Below are 14,249 nucleotides of genomic sequence, written 5' to 3' on the forward strand. Positions count from 1 at the left end.
ATTGTTATATTGTAAGAATACTGTGTGATTGGCTACTTATTTCGGGGCACATTAGTTGCACAAGTCGAAAGAGTTGAATGAGTGAATGGTCTGCTAACAATCTGCTGCATTTAGAGAAAGTCAACCTTTGACTATAGAAAAGATCCCAGTCGCAGGGAGGACTTTCGTTCCCCACATTCAGAGGAAAGTCCCCTGTGACAGGGCTACCCTGGGTAAAGAAAACTGAATAAATAAATAAATAAGTAAATAGATAAATTCCTCCCTACTCCTTCGCTTTTTGTCGATCCCAAGCATTCCATTGGACATTCGATCTTTACGCAACATTCCTTCAAAGCATCACCGAGTTGAATCTATGGGAAGTACAATGTATATAAATATAGACTCCTATCTTTTATCCTACTACATGTATAATACCCTTACATTCTTCCATCCTCGTAGCTTTTTTTTTAACTCATTGGTACAAGTCGTTTTTTTTTATGTATATACTCTATAAAAAGGATTGCATATAGGCCTATATGTCATGCCATTTCAAACTACTTCAACTAACAAGCAATATAAACTGTCTCTCTCATAAATGATATAGGTCAACTTCCGAACCTAATACAAAATAATCAGCACCATAGATGCTATCCTTGAAGAAAAAGAAAAACATACATCAGGATATGAAGGAAAATACGTATTGACGTCAGTGGTGATGGTGATGATAGTGACGCGATAACAACAATAACGACAATGAGAAAATAAAAGCTCGTACGTTAAGATTAATTATCGATATAACCACTGTTCTTCTTTACGTTATCATAGCTATGGCATATAACTGAACAATCGTCATCTGATAGTCATGAGATCCATCATGGTAATGATTAAACCATAATTCATGTAATATTAATGTCAGTCAACACGGTTCTCTGTGTATTACGTAGCATACGTTATTCTTATAGCAATTTTATATACACACCGTCTTATCAGGGCGGTTAATATACCATCAGGGCACCCCAGCACAAGTTAGCTGTTTGTATAACTTCTCGGGACATCCAGATCATAATACTCATGTGTCATCTTCCATTCCCTGTATGTTGTGATTGATCTGACTGGAATCTTAATTGATTTGATTATCTGAATTATTGATAACCTCATCATATCCTTATCATTATCATAATAAGGGTGATCAAAATCTTTATCTCTTAGGGCTGTTGCAAGAAAGTCAATTTAAAATATCTATTGCAAACCTTGCAATAGACAGATCTATTGCAACTTGCAATTGATTGCAAATTTGCAATCAATTGCAGGATTTGTGATGGATTTTGGGGAGTTGCAATTATTTGCAAATTTCTTGCAACACCCCTTTAGTGTATCAAACCATGAAGTACTAGTATATTATTTACCATCAAAACTTTAGCAATACTAGTTGCGTTTACTGTACTCTTTCGCATACGCTATTTTGATGGCGCACAGCAAGTCCCAACTGAAACCTATTTAGCGTATCTACATCCCACACGAAAGCTAGATACAAATGTGCGCCCTCTTTTCCATTGCTCCATACGGCATTCACACGTGTATGTAAATCCAGAGAAATGTTCTTTGTATATTGTAGCTTGATGGAAGTTATGTGTTTTTATTATATCAACATGAAAGAGGTAGTTATTTTATCTTTTAGATGGGAGTGATAAAATATGATTGTAGAGTTGTATGAAGCAGAATAAACGTCTGTGAAATGAATGCTCCTCTCTCTTCGCTCCCCGGTACTGACGCCATATTGAATGCATGGTTCTCTGTGTAACTGTATGTAAGAGCGTCGCGCGTCTGATGTACTGACAGTGTGTGTGCTCCATGCATGCTGGATTGCTGGCATGCACGTTGCTCAGTGCCGTGGTCTGGCGGCTATCCTCATCCCATGGCATGGGGGCAGTCAAAATGACCGCTGTGGCGCGGTCGGTACTGTAAATTTACCCGTAATCAAATCGAAGCGGGCCACAGTAGAGGTCTAGTGCATATTTCTTCTATCTTTGAATAGGATTTTAGTGACGATCTTGACTTGATTGAGTAGCAACATCTAGCTGACTAGTCTATAGTAACTAGACCGGAAATCCAGGGGGAGTAAGGCGTGATGGCAAACCCACACTATGCTTTATGGTGTTTAGTTGAGTCATTGGTAATCATGTAGAAATGCACACCATGCATAATTTGTCGATGAAAACTTCTTGTGCAGGGATGCCAAGTTCACATTTTTTTTATGAGAGAGATTTTCATGACTCGGCATCGCTCGGCATCTCGGCGCGCGAATGTGCGTGCAAGCGAATGTGTAGGAGGGGTTTATTTTCCCCCGTGGCCTCCCACGGTACGGAGCTTTTTTCAATTTTTAGTCCTTAATGGTGCGATCAGGTGCATACTTAAGTGACCATTTTTTACTTATTTTGAAAGACTTAAGGGAAATATACCTTCAATTGCAAATATCACTTTAATCTTTTGAGCTATGCTCCTTATTATAGGCTGAAGTTGCAGACCTCGCCCAATGCGTGAGAAAAATGGGTGCCATGCGTGAGATCGTGAGACGGCCCCTAAATGCTTGAGTCTCACGTAGAATGCGTGAGACTTGGTAGCTCTGCTTGTGGCTATCAGAAATTTGAAGATGGACCATATCTGATGGTTTCATGACATTTCATAGCCAATTACAGAAGAAAAGTAGCTAATTTTGACTCAAAAGTACGCCGATCGACGGCTGTATCAGCGTAGCATGATGGATGATCGATTATGTGAAAGAACGATTTAAACGATGATGATCGCTCGTTGTAGTCTGTGAGACAGCCACCTGGTTGGTGTTTAACCGCAATAATTACGTCAGCTCGACAGTGAAAAGTGGAATAATGAAAGTGATCTTGATGCATCTGTTTTTTATCATTTTAGTTAATTTTCTTCTGCGTGTGACTGTATATCTGTCAACATTTTTTGCCGACTAAATGGAAGGATAATATGTGTACAAAACAGTAAAAGATATATGAAAAAAAAAAAAAGAAAATTATCCGTCATGATTCATATTGCAATGGACCTTTACTACAAAACAAAAACAAATATTGGGGTTGCAGTTCTTGTTTACATAATTTAAAAATGAAATATTTAACACTATAAAGTGAACTCATCAATTAAAATCATAATACCATTTCAATTTCAATATTCTGTTTCCAGTGAAATTCCACAGCACCATGGCATGAGTATCTTTTTTAGGTAGAATGAACACTTGAAGTCCACCGTATTGATACATGATTGTACACTTTTTCTAACATTATTCATTAATTTATTACTATTATTCCTAGATCTATGTAGATTACTAGAAACAAATCCCATTTGAATTCAACTCCCTTCTCATCTTCTTTTCTCTCTCTTTCTCTCTCTCCCTCCTAATCTATACAGCCTTACCATTTTTCTCCCACTTTTCCTTCACAACCTCATTCTATTCCCTTCAACACTGTCCAAATTAAATAAAACTTTTGTCATGATAAAATCAATACCTGCCACAATTCTTGCAAAAAAGATGACTAAATCCTGGTATGAATAATCTGTATCAATAATTTGAATAGTGATAATCATGATAGTGGCCATGAAAACAATGAGAAAAAAAATATGAAATAGAAAGTAGGGCCTACACGTATTGCACAAGTCGTACGTGTTCGATATTGTTAGTAAGCGGCTAATTAGAGACTACCAGAATCGATTATAATTGTTGACATCGTTCTCTGCGAAATCAATGCACTAGGCCTTACTTACTACTTCGGAGACTATGTTCACGACTGACGTACTTTTCAACTCCAATTTCTCATTTTTCTTACCTTTTCGGCTTTCTAATTCCATGAAAACTCTCTGATATAGTTCAATTTAGCATCTCCAATAGCTGCACAAAATTTGATTGACAAACAGCGAAGCGAACGACAGGTGTGCATTTCTACATGATTACCGAGTCATCTACCATAATTGACTGCCTTTCTTCAACAGTTTGACCTTTCTTTGTTCTGTAGATTCTATATTGCATCAATCTGGTTAGTGAGGCCCACAACGGGGGGGGGGGGGGGGGGGGGGGGGGTCAGGGAGTTCTGTGGAACCCCCCTGTTTGCCAGCAGGAAAAAAAAAAATAGAAAAAAAAAAGAAAAAAAAACAATAAAAAAAGAAAAAGAATAAAAGTGAGTTGGGTCTCGTGGCAAGTGAGTTGCCAGCAGCATCCCAGTTTAGTTCAGAAAGAGTTGCTTCAGGGATATCTCATCAAGCAAACAAAAGGAAAAAAAAATTAGAAGTACACCCCTTGTAATTTTTGTTAAACTTACCAGAAACCAAGGAACCGTCTTTGTGATTAAACCCACAAGTGGCACCAAAAATATATCGTGCACCCCCAATGTCAAACATGAACTTAAACTAAAATGTCCACTTTTTCTATTTGTGAACCCTCCTATAAAAATCGTAGTTACGGGTCTGTTAGTATAACTGGTAAGATATAAACAGAAAAGAAAAAAGGACACCATTTTTGTTTTCATGTGTAAACACTTGATTTATGTTTTCACTGCAAAACTACAGTGCTCTCTCTCCTGTTACAACCCCCCTAAAGAGGAGATATGGTGTTATCTAGACCAAAGCAAGACATTTTTTTTTTTTTCCCAGGGGATGATGATGTATATCCCCTTCCCAAACAAACAAACAGAACACACACAGACACAGTTTTCATCATCTTGCATATTCTTTACAAATGTTGTCACATCACAGCTATCTATTTATGGTTTGTGGAATTTTTTAGGTTGATCACCATCGCTTCCTAGATCAGCAGCAACATGTCCGGAGGTTTGGATGTTCTCGCCTTGAAGGAGGAAGATGTGACCAAGTTGCTGGCCAGTAGCACCCACATTGGCTCAGGCAATTTGGACTACCAGATGACCCAGTATGTCTTCAAGCGCAAACCAGATGGTAAGTTGGAGAATAATGAAAGAAAATTTCTTTTTTTGTTGTTGGTTTCTTGTGCATGATCTTAGATGAGCTGATACTGTATACACCATATATTTCACGAGTCTAAATTTTCGCGAATCGGGACTTCCCGACAATTTCGCAAGTGGTTAAATTTGCGATCGTGGAGTCCTGTACTGAACGGAGAAATGTATATGTGTACGTCACATTCATATTGGCATTTGATTTTGCGAATAGCAGCTGACTCACAAAATTCGCGAAAATAAAAACCTTGTGAAATATAAGGCGTATTCAGTAGTTCCAAAAGAAAGCACAGACAGCTTTCAGAAGATTTTGTCATTTTGTCCATAATTGAGATATGAAAGATTCACAGTCAAGGCGAGTCCTGATGTGTAGTTTGACCTTTTTAGCTTCAAATGTCATTAGTTCAGCTAACGTAAGAACTCGATATTTTTGTAATGTAGTTTTTTTCTCATCTTAGCTTTATTCTTTATGATTGTGTGGACATAACTATTGCAACAATACAAGGGGTCAAGTGTAGATGATTGTGAAAATGTCTTTGTTGAGAGAACAGGATTCTAGAGTTAAATTTTCTGTTAGGCGATCACATATGTTATGGGTAATCAAGTGTTCAGAACTAATTTTGGTTCTGCAGATACTTGGTGTGCATTACCAAATGCTTCTGAGGAAATTTTAATAATGCATGAAGTAATAATCTTCACAATCTTAACCAAAAGCTCTGTGTACATCTGAATAGCATGATGTCATGTCTGTGGAGTGTGATAGGGGTTTATCCCACACTCGTGTGATTCCATGTATCTCTCGTGTTTTCCAGGGAGTTACATCATCAATCTGAGGAAGACTTGGGAGAAGCTGCTGCTTGCAGCTCGCATCATTGTTGCCGTGGAGAATCCAGCCGATGTGTGCGTCATCTCCTCGAGGCCCTACGGCCAGGTGAGGAAAAAAATATTTTTGGTGTGTCATTCTGAGGTGCTTTGTCTGTGGAAGTGATTATTCTGTCCTGGAAAATAATGAAATTCATACATGAGACCTCCATAAATGTACTCTATGGCCTGAATTCATGAAGGTGGTGCAATTGAAACCATGTGTTAAACCGTGGACAAAGACCATAGTTTTTTATGGGGCACCAAATGTCGCATGGCCTATTTGATTATGAAATCAGTCATTTCATTGATTTCATTGATGAAGTGTTCATTTTGGTTTGAAATGGTTAACATTACGTCAACGAAATGACTGATTTTGTTAAAAAATAGGCCATGCGACACTTGACGCCCCATAAAAAACTGAGGTCGTTGTCCGTGGGTTAAACCATGGTTTCAATTATACCACCTATGTGAATTGGGCCAAAGAGCCGATGTGAATTATATAAAGGGGGAAATAAAAGTTGTGATTGAAAGAAATTATGTTTTCCATCAGTTATCATATTTGTATGATATTTTTGCTTAACATGCATTTTATTCATGTTTTCTTTGCTTGATAAATTCAGTGTACACAAATTATTCAAGTGTGAGCCATATCGTAGGTTTGTACATTGTTGCATGGTTCATTTGCTCTTACTTTTTCTTTTTCAATATTTGTGTGTGCATACTGTCAGCATGCTGTAATTTGTGCTAGACACAGTCATTTGGGGGAAATTTTACTATATTACAAATATAGCAACCTAATAGTAATACTTGCTATTACCCTACAATGATGTTTAACAATTCCTGTGCAGTATCTTGGAAGATAGAGGTTTGCGGGATGTTTTCATCATTATTGTCATATCCCCCTGCCAGTTTAAGATTTCAAACAATCAATGACACACCAAGGATTTAGACATAAAACTCTTGCTTCTAATTTTGCACTTTGCCTTCATGCTTTCACTTAAAGGCTCTCTCCACAAAGCTGGGGTTTTATACAGTATCAATTGTGCAGACGGATGACCCAGTTTTTGACTTTCTTCCTCCCCCAGCGTGCCGTCCTGAAGTTTGCCAGCCACACAGGTGCCACGGCCATCGCCGGCCGCTTCACCCCTGGTACTTTCACCAACCAGATCCAGGCTGCCTTCCGTGAGCCCCGCATCCTGATTGTGACTGACCCCCGCACTGACCACCAGCCAGTCACCGAGGCCTCGTACGTCAACATCCCGGTCATTGCCCTCTGCAACACAGACTCCCCTCTCCGCCACGTAGATGTCGCCATCCCATGCAACAACAAGGTTGGTGAAATATTGAGGCATGTCAAAAGTCAAAGGCCATGTTGTGATATTTGCCTATTTTTGCTTCAACTCCAGAAATATTTGACAAAATTTTTTTGTTAAGGGTAGCTCAGGGCAGCCTCAGGGATAATTTGTATGAAAAGTTTGCATAAACAAGACACAGTGGGTGGGTGTGTGTTATACACTTTTATATGCTTGCCCAGTGGTCCTTTATGGAAAGTTTCATTAAGTATTTATCTTATACATACCCTCGTGGTCTCCAGTATCTGCCTGAATCCAACATGTCTAAATGTATGTGACAGTGAAAGATGATGATGACAATGGTGATTATACCGGCAACAGCAATCTTAAGAATGATATAATGATAACAGTACCAGACAGAAAATGATAAGTCAGTGTTTGCTATCTCTATGTAATTGTGTTTGATGGCCCAATATTCACCCAAGGGGCTCTTGTTGGAGATCTATAAAAATCAGTACTTCAAATTAGATAGAATGGCGCTATGTTGTTCTCCTCCTGGTGTAGCAGTTTCTCTGATTAATTATCTAAGTTTTTTCTTCTCCATGCAGAGTATCCACTCTATTGGTCTGATGTGGTGGATGCTTGCCCGGGAGGTTCTGCGTCTGCGTGGAGCCATCAGCCGTGACGTCTCGTGGGAAATCATGTGCGATCTCTACTTCTACAGGGATCCAGAGGAGGTATTTATATTATTGCCCTGTAGAGATGCAAACAGCCATGATTTGACAACACCTGTAATTATAGAAGAGTGAAGGTTCCTCCTACAAGGGACCCAGTGTTTTTGGGACCAGGCACAAATGAACAGTTTGGCATATTGTAGAGGTGCAGATGTAGATAATCTGCACCTCTACAATAAGTAAAATGTTGCTAAAACAAACACATATTTATGATAACCCCCCCCCCCAAAAAAAAAAAAAAAAAAATTTTGCCTATGGCATACAGAGTATTTTGTAGAATCAGTAAGTACAGCAATGGTTAACAACATGATGACCATCTGTACAAAACATTTGGCAAAGCTTATAAGAAGGGACATAACATTTATTTTATTTATACACCACTTTGAACCTTTACATCACTGTCTAGACAAACTCATTGACATTCAAGTTGCTGTATCTTTGCCAGTATATGCCTGCTTTTGCATGTTTTATATTACTTTTTTTCAAAAGAATTTAAAAAAATTTACAAAAACGGGTGAGTGCGAGACCCCCGGCTCTCTTCTTCCAAAAGCCCTACCACCAAATGTGTAGAACTAGAAACTAGAACTAGAAATGTTAAGAGGAACAGCATATATTCTTACTTTTCATCAATTCAAGAAAGTTGCTTGTGACTTTCATGTGATGTTCCACTTTGCATTCCCTCCTCCTCCCACCTATCTAGGCCGAGAAGGAAGAGCAGGAGGCCCGCGACAGGGCTGCTGTGGTGAAGGAGGAGCAGGCCCAGCCGTACGTGGACCAGTGGGGTTCCGAACCGGTCGCCCCAGCACAAGGTGTCGTGCCTGACGTCATGGATGTAAGTCTCGAAGCGATTTGTGTTTTCATTCATGTATCCTTTCTGGATGGCTTGGCCTTTCCTTTTCACCTCCTCTTGGATACTCTGCCATCTATATACTGCCACAGTGTTGCCATTTGGGTCAAGTCAGATTGCGTTGCCTTCTTGAGAGTTTCTTCTTTCTTTGTTTTTATGCAAGTTGATCCACTGAACGTAATAGTTTTACCACGACCAGCCCCTTTTGCAGTGACTTTCTGTGGCTCTATGTTAAGTTTGGTCTGGGTGATGCAATACAGCACATTGGTACAAAAGTTGCTTTGTTGGTCCTGGTGGCATCCTAAAATCACATGTTGATTAATACCACGGCACTGTGAAAATATTCCGCACTATCACTATTATTTGCCCAAAAGGAAAGGATCTCGTAGCAGAAAGTATTGGGAATATCCACTAAATTTCAATATGAGTAAACCACCAAAGGGGCCATAAACGAGCCGTTAACGATCGTCCCGTCACTGTACAGGCATGCTAACCGGAAACATTTAACTGCACATTACTTGAATATGAGACCATTTTGAAGCAAATAATTTTCACACAACAATAGATATATAATGTACTCTTAAATGAATCTCACATGGATTGGAACAATCATCCCCCAGCATTCCCATTGATCAGGTACTAGCCATCCCCTTTCATGTATTCCCAAGATTAAAGGGAATTCCAGACGATTTTCATAATATCACATCCTCTGGTACATAAATCAACAGCTCAATGTATAGATTTGTGGAATTTATTGTGGTCCTAGTTCGGAGAAACCAATACTCTGAAAAACCCAAAATAAATTACACTGAACAAGAATGATGGATGATATAGAGGCTCACGTATTTCAGAAATGTGGCAATGTAATTCCATTACAATACAGTTTGCTGAACAAGTTCACCTGTGTTGAGTTCCTGTATGCTTTCTTCTTTTGTTATGCTTCTTATAGTTCCCATGCATGCATGCCTATTGCCTTTTCATTGTGATTTGTTATGAATTTTGAAAACATTCTTATTCCTCATGACAGTCACTGTAAGTTCTGAAGCTGTACCTGTACAGTAACCAATTTAAAGTAATTCAAATGTTTATAAGTCTGAAATCATCCAGACATCTCCATTAAAGGACAAGTTCACCTTCATAGACATGTGGGTTGAGTGAATGCAGCAATGTTAGTAGAACACATGAGTGAGAGTTTGAGTAAAATCGGACAATCCGTTCAAAAGTTATGAAATTTTAAAGTTTCTGCTTACTAAAGGCTGGATGAGAAGACTACTATGGCTTGTGATGTCACATGAGTACAACGATTTAAAGGAGGATTAAAGAAAATGTAACATATTTTTACTTTTCTCGCATAACAAAAGAACACTGGACTTCTCTCTTTCAGAAGGCAAGGGGAATAATATTACCCTTAACATACGTCAGTAACTATTTGAAGAAATGTGCACTTTATTCAAAAAGTAAAGTTTTGTGAAATTCTCTTTTTTATTTTCCTTATATCATTGTACGCATGTGACATACACTGTGGTAGTATTCTCATCCAGCAGTGACTGCGAAGATACTTCAAAAATTCATAACTTTTAAACGGACGGTCTAATTTTCCCCAAACTTACACTGATGTCTTCTACTAACATTGTTGCCTTCACTCAATCCACATGTCTATGAAGGTGAATTTGTCCTTTAACTATATTTGAATGAATTAACTGTGTATACGATTTCCCAGCATGCAAAGATGTACAAATGTATCGTCACCATGTCAATGGTTTCATTTCTTGCATACAGTGGGGAGCAGATGCCGCCAAGGTTCCCACCCCTGCTGCACCAGGAATGGCCATGCCAGCGGCCACCACCGCTGGTTTCGGCACTCCATCCGAGGACTGGGCCCCAGAGGCCCCAGCCCCTGCACCAGGCGCCCCTCAGGCACCTGCCCAGGACTGGTCCGCCGATGACTGGGGCGGTGCCACGGCCACCAACGACTGGGCTGTCTCCTCATAAAGGAACATCTCCCAGAGTGCTGCCCCCTAGGGTGTTAACTCTCCATCCATCAGAGTGGATACCCAGGGAGGCATGACGTAAATGGGTGTACAAGAACTGGAAATGGAATATATCACTTTGTCACCAACACAAACTCCAAATGAACACGTTCTCTGTCCTAGAACAATGAAAGCATCCAAAAGCTTCTCTAGAAAGCCATGGCTTTGAAAGATAAAGAGACTAATAACTTATATTCATACGATACACATTCCTTCAGCACACAAGAGAGAAAGAGAGAACAAAAGGCGATATGTTTCTATTTCCCTTGTTTCATCTGGTGTCCCAATCTGCCAGAAACTTGTACGCATCTTCATAAATTTCTGGAGAGATCCAGATTTCAAGGTGAAATGACAGCAAAATAAAAGCAAGCTTTGGTCTTGGCCAATGAAACTTGAGCGCTGACTACTATTTTTCTCTTCTTTCTTTTTCTTTTTGTACATCAGTAAAATGGTTGTATGCTGTTGATGAGGTATAACCTTAAAATGAGTGGCTGGAAAGGCTGTTTCTGCTTGCTATACTGATGAACAGGGCATGATGACTTTGATTGGTATACATGTGTGTTTGTCTCATACCTGCCAACTGTTCAGTTGTAATCTTAATATTCAGATTTTTCACTGAAAGTAAATGCATTAATTTCAGTGTGTTCTGATTTTTTTTTCCCGAAATATCTGTTAACAGTAAAGTATATGAAATTTATGAAAGTTCAGATTTTTAAATAGATTTTTCTTTGTTCAGTTTTATTAATGGGGATGGCTAGTAACTGATCAGTGGGAATCAGTGGGAATGCTGGGGGATGATTGTTCCAATTCTTGTGGGATTCATTTAAGGGTACATTATGTATCTATTGTGTGAAAATTGTTTGCTTCAGAACGGTCTCATATTCAAGTAATGTGCAGTTTAATGCCCCGTCACTGTACAGGCATGCTAACCTGGAAACATTAAACTGCACATTACTTGAATATGAGACCATTCTGAAGCAAATGATTTTCACACAACAATAGATATATAATGTACTCTTAAATGAATCTCACATGGATTGGAACAATCATCCCCCAGCATTCCCACTGATTCACACTAATTAGTTACTAGCCATCCCCTTTAAGTCTCAGGGTTGGCAGGTATATGGTGTCTTTGTGTGTGTGTGTGTGTGTGTGTGTGTGTGTGTGTGTGTGTGTGTGTACAGTAATATCACATTACCAAGGGGGAACATTGGTGTGCTATATTGCATTGAGATTACTTTCTGAAATTCTATGTTACTATGTATATCCATCGTGGTCATTGTCAAAATACACAATATCATTAACATCAAAGGGTCAAGACCCCACAATCGCCTTTTTCCTTACACTGATATCGATAACTGCAATTGAATGATTTTAGTCAAATGTGGTACATATAAAGAGAAATATATAAAGAGAAATATTATAGATTTTATCTGTTCAGCTTATGACAGACGTAAAAGTACGTCACTATGAGCGATTGGACTGTAAAAAAAGCAGTATGTCATTGATGAGACAATGGTCGGAGAGAAATAGCTGAAAAAGATTTGCTGTCACTTCAACATGGCACTTTTTTGCAGGATTGACTTGGATTATAGCTCAATTGTGATGTTTTTTGTGTGTGTGGGTGTGTGTGTGTGTGTGCTTGTGATCAAATATGTGTTTGTACAATCTCGCCATTAAACATTTCTATGCTGAAAAAATAGAACATGCTTACACCATTTTTTTTTAACGTAAACACTGACTGCTCTCTGTAAGAACCAATAAAAAAAGAGTTGCTAGGCCCACTCTCAGAACACGCACAGGACTTTGAACATGTGTGAGAGAGTAGCCACAGTCTTGTACCAAAAAAAAAAGAAAAAAAAAAGGTGTTTCCAAGCACCTTGATCTTGTTCACCATACTAGTATCACAAGCTGTAACTCTCGATATAGATGTGGAAGAAGGAAACAAATTCTGTATTTCTATTTTCTGATAAGTGATTTTTGCATCGAGATACAATGTATTTTTATGGCATCTATTTGACAAATTACCCTTCGACTTCAGTAATAGAAGTCATGAGTATACATGCTCGGGTGTGAAGCTGCGTTTTATTTGTTTGTGTGTTTGTTTTTGGATTTTAAAAAAAGAAATATGAAGATTACTCACTGAATATGAGACGGGCGACGTTCTTTTACATTGATAAAGGATAATTTGTCAATCAATTAAAACAACAACAACAACAACAACAACAAATATTAATTTTCACTGTAGGCCTTGAAAAACCATGCAGCGCTATCAAGTTCCCGTCAACTAAAATTTGGTATTCAGTTAAAGTGCAGTTGGAAAACAAAAAGAATTGCCGTACATACAGCTGTCCACACAAAACACATACACGCACCCACCCTATTGAACGCATACACACACAGACACATGCACGTGCAACGACAGAATAAATTGAAAGATGCTTTATTTTTCACTCCTTCCCTTAATTTCTCCCCATCCTATCTATCGCTCTCTCATTCTCTCTCCTCCTCTGTCTGTCTGCGCCCCCCCCCCCCTCCACTTTTTTATTGCATAGTAACAACACCTCCCCTTTCCCAGCGATTGCAAAGGTCTCTGACCGGCTGTGCAAGACGGTAAAACGACAGCGACGAATCACCAGTCTTTATTACCGCCAAAGTAAGAATTTACGTTTGAGTTCGCTTCGAAGCAACATGCTATGATTACGAGTTGCGACGTCATACTTTGGGCAGAACAGGACGTTTTTACTCAAATCAAATCTGCAAACAATCCCCCTATTTTAAACATATAAAAATGATAATGATGCTGTTGATCACAGCCTGATGATGACATGGCACTGAGAGGTCAAAAACGAAACAACGCACAAGTGCTCTATGGTGTCGTCACCAGTGTACAATGTTCATGGAGTATGCAGCCGCGTACGTGCTACTCCGCAACATCGTAGACCTTGAAAGCAACTTAAAGTGATACATGTATACCGACATCCCGGACCCATATAGAATATAGGCCTACTAATGATTAACCAGATCGACTCCTTTTGTCACTATTGATTGACACGTGGTATCTGTTACGTGTGACACGCTATCATATTTGTGTGAATATGATTCAACATTTGTCAGGGATTTGCAAAACAGCTGCGATATTGTATTGATTTGATATATTAGTTATATAACATGAAACATTAAATTCATCATGCAAAGAATTTAAAAAATGGATAAGTGAGTATATTAAGGAAAAAAATATGAGAATTAGATGGATCATATAGCTCAGATTTGAAACAGTTCTAAAGGTTTGGTTCATCATTTTTCTTCTCTTTCTTCATAAAAATAGTTTGTCCTTAGAAAACACCAACCAGCCCGCATTTGTTGGGCTATAAATTCATGAGGTGCCTTTAAGATGGTGGATACTCAATACCAAGTGACATTGATACAGCCATTCATTACTAGGATTGTCTATCAATCTGGGACTAGACATAGTTTGCAAGTCATATCACCATCCATTTTATAAACATCGGGCGGTG

General features: G+C 38.8%; 1 protein-coding gene across 2 annotated transcripts in view; it reads left to right on the forward strand.

Moving 5' to 3' along the window:
* LOC140232359 (small ribosomal subunit protein uS2-like) overlaps positions 1–11,127 on the forward strand; it is a 155,723-nt gene extending 144,596 nt beyond the window's left edge. Inside the window, exons 1-7 of one of the 2 annotated variants that reach the window (XM_072312484.1) lie at positions 1,499–1,556; positions 4,778–4,944; positions 5,777–5,895; positions 6,914–7,159; positions 7,729–7,857; positions 8,555–8,686; positions 10,481–11,127. In XM_072312484.1, the coding sequence (XP_072168585.1) occupies positions 4,812–4,944; positions 5,777–5,895; positions 6,914–7,159; positions 7,729–7,857; positions 8,555–8,686; positions 10,481–10,693 (972 nt within the window). In that variant the 5' untranslated portion in view covers positions 1,499–1,556; positions 4,778–4,811 and the 3' untranslated portion in view covers positions 10,694–11,127. Of the gene's footprint in view, positions 1–1,498; positions 1,557–4,777; positions 4,945–5,776; positions 5,896–6,913; positions 7,160–7,728; positions 7,858–8,554; positions 8,687–10,480 lie in introns of those variants that run through there. The other variant, XM_072312485.1, reaches the window with a different exon arrangement.
* The last annotated feature ends 3,122 nt before the right edge of the window (positions 11,128–14,249 follow it).

This window comes from Diadema setosum, chromosome 8, assembly GCF_964275005.1.
Source record: "Diadema setosum chromosome 8, eeDiaSeto1, whole genome shotgun sequence".
In the NCBI taxonomy this organism is placed as follows: Eukaryota; Metazoa; Echinodermata; class Echinoidea; order Diadematoida; family Diadematidae; genus Diadema; species Diadema setosum.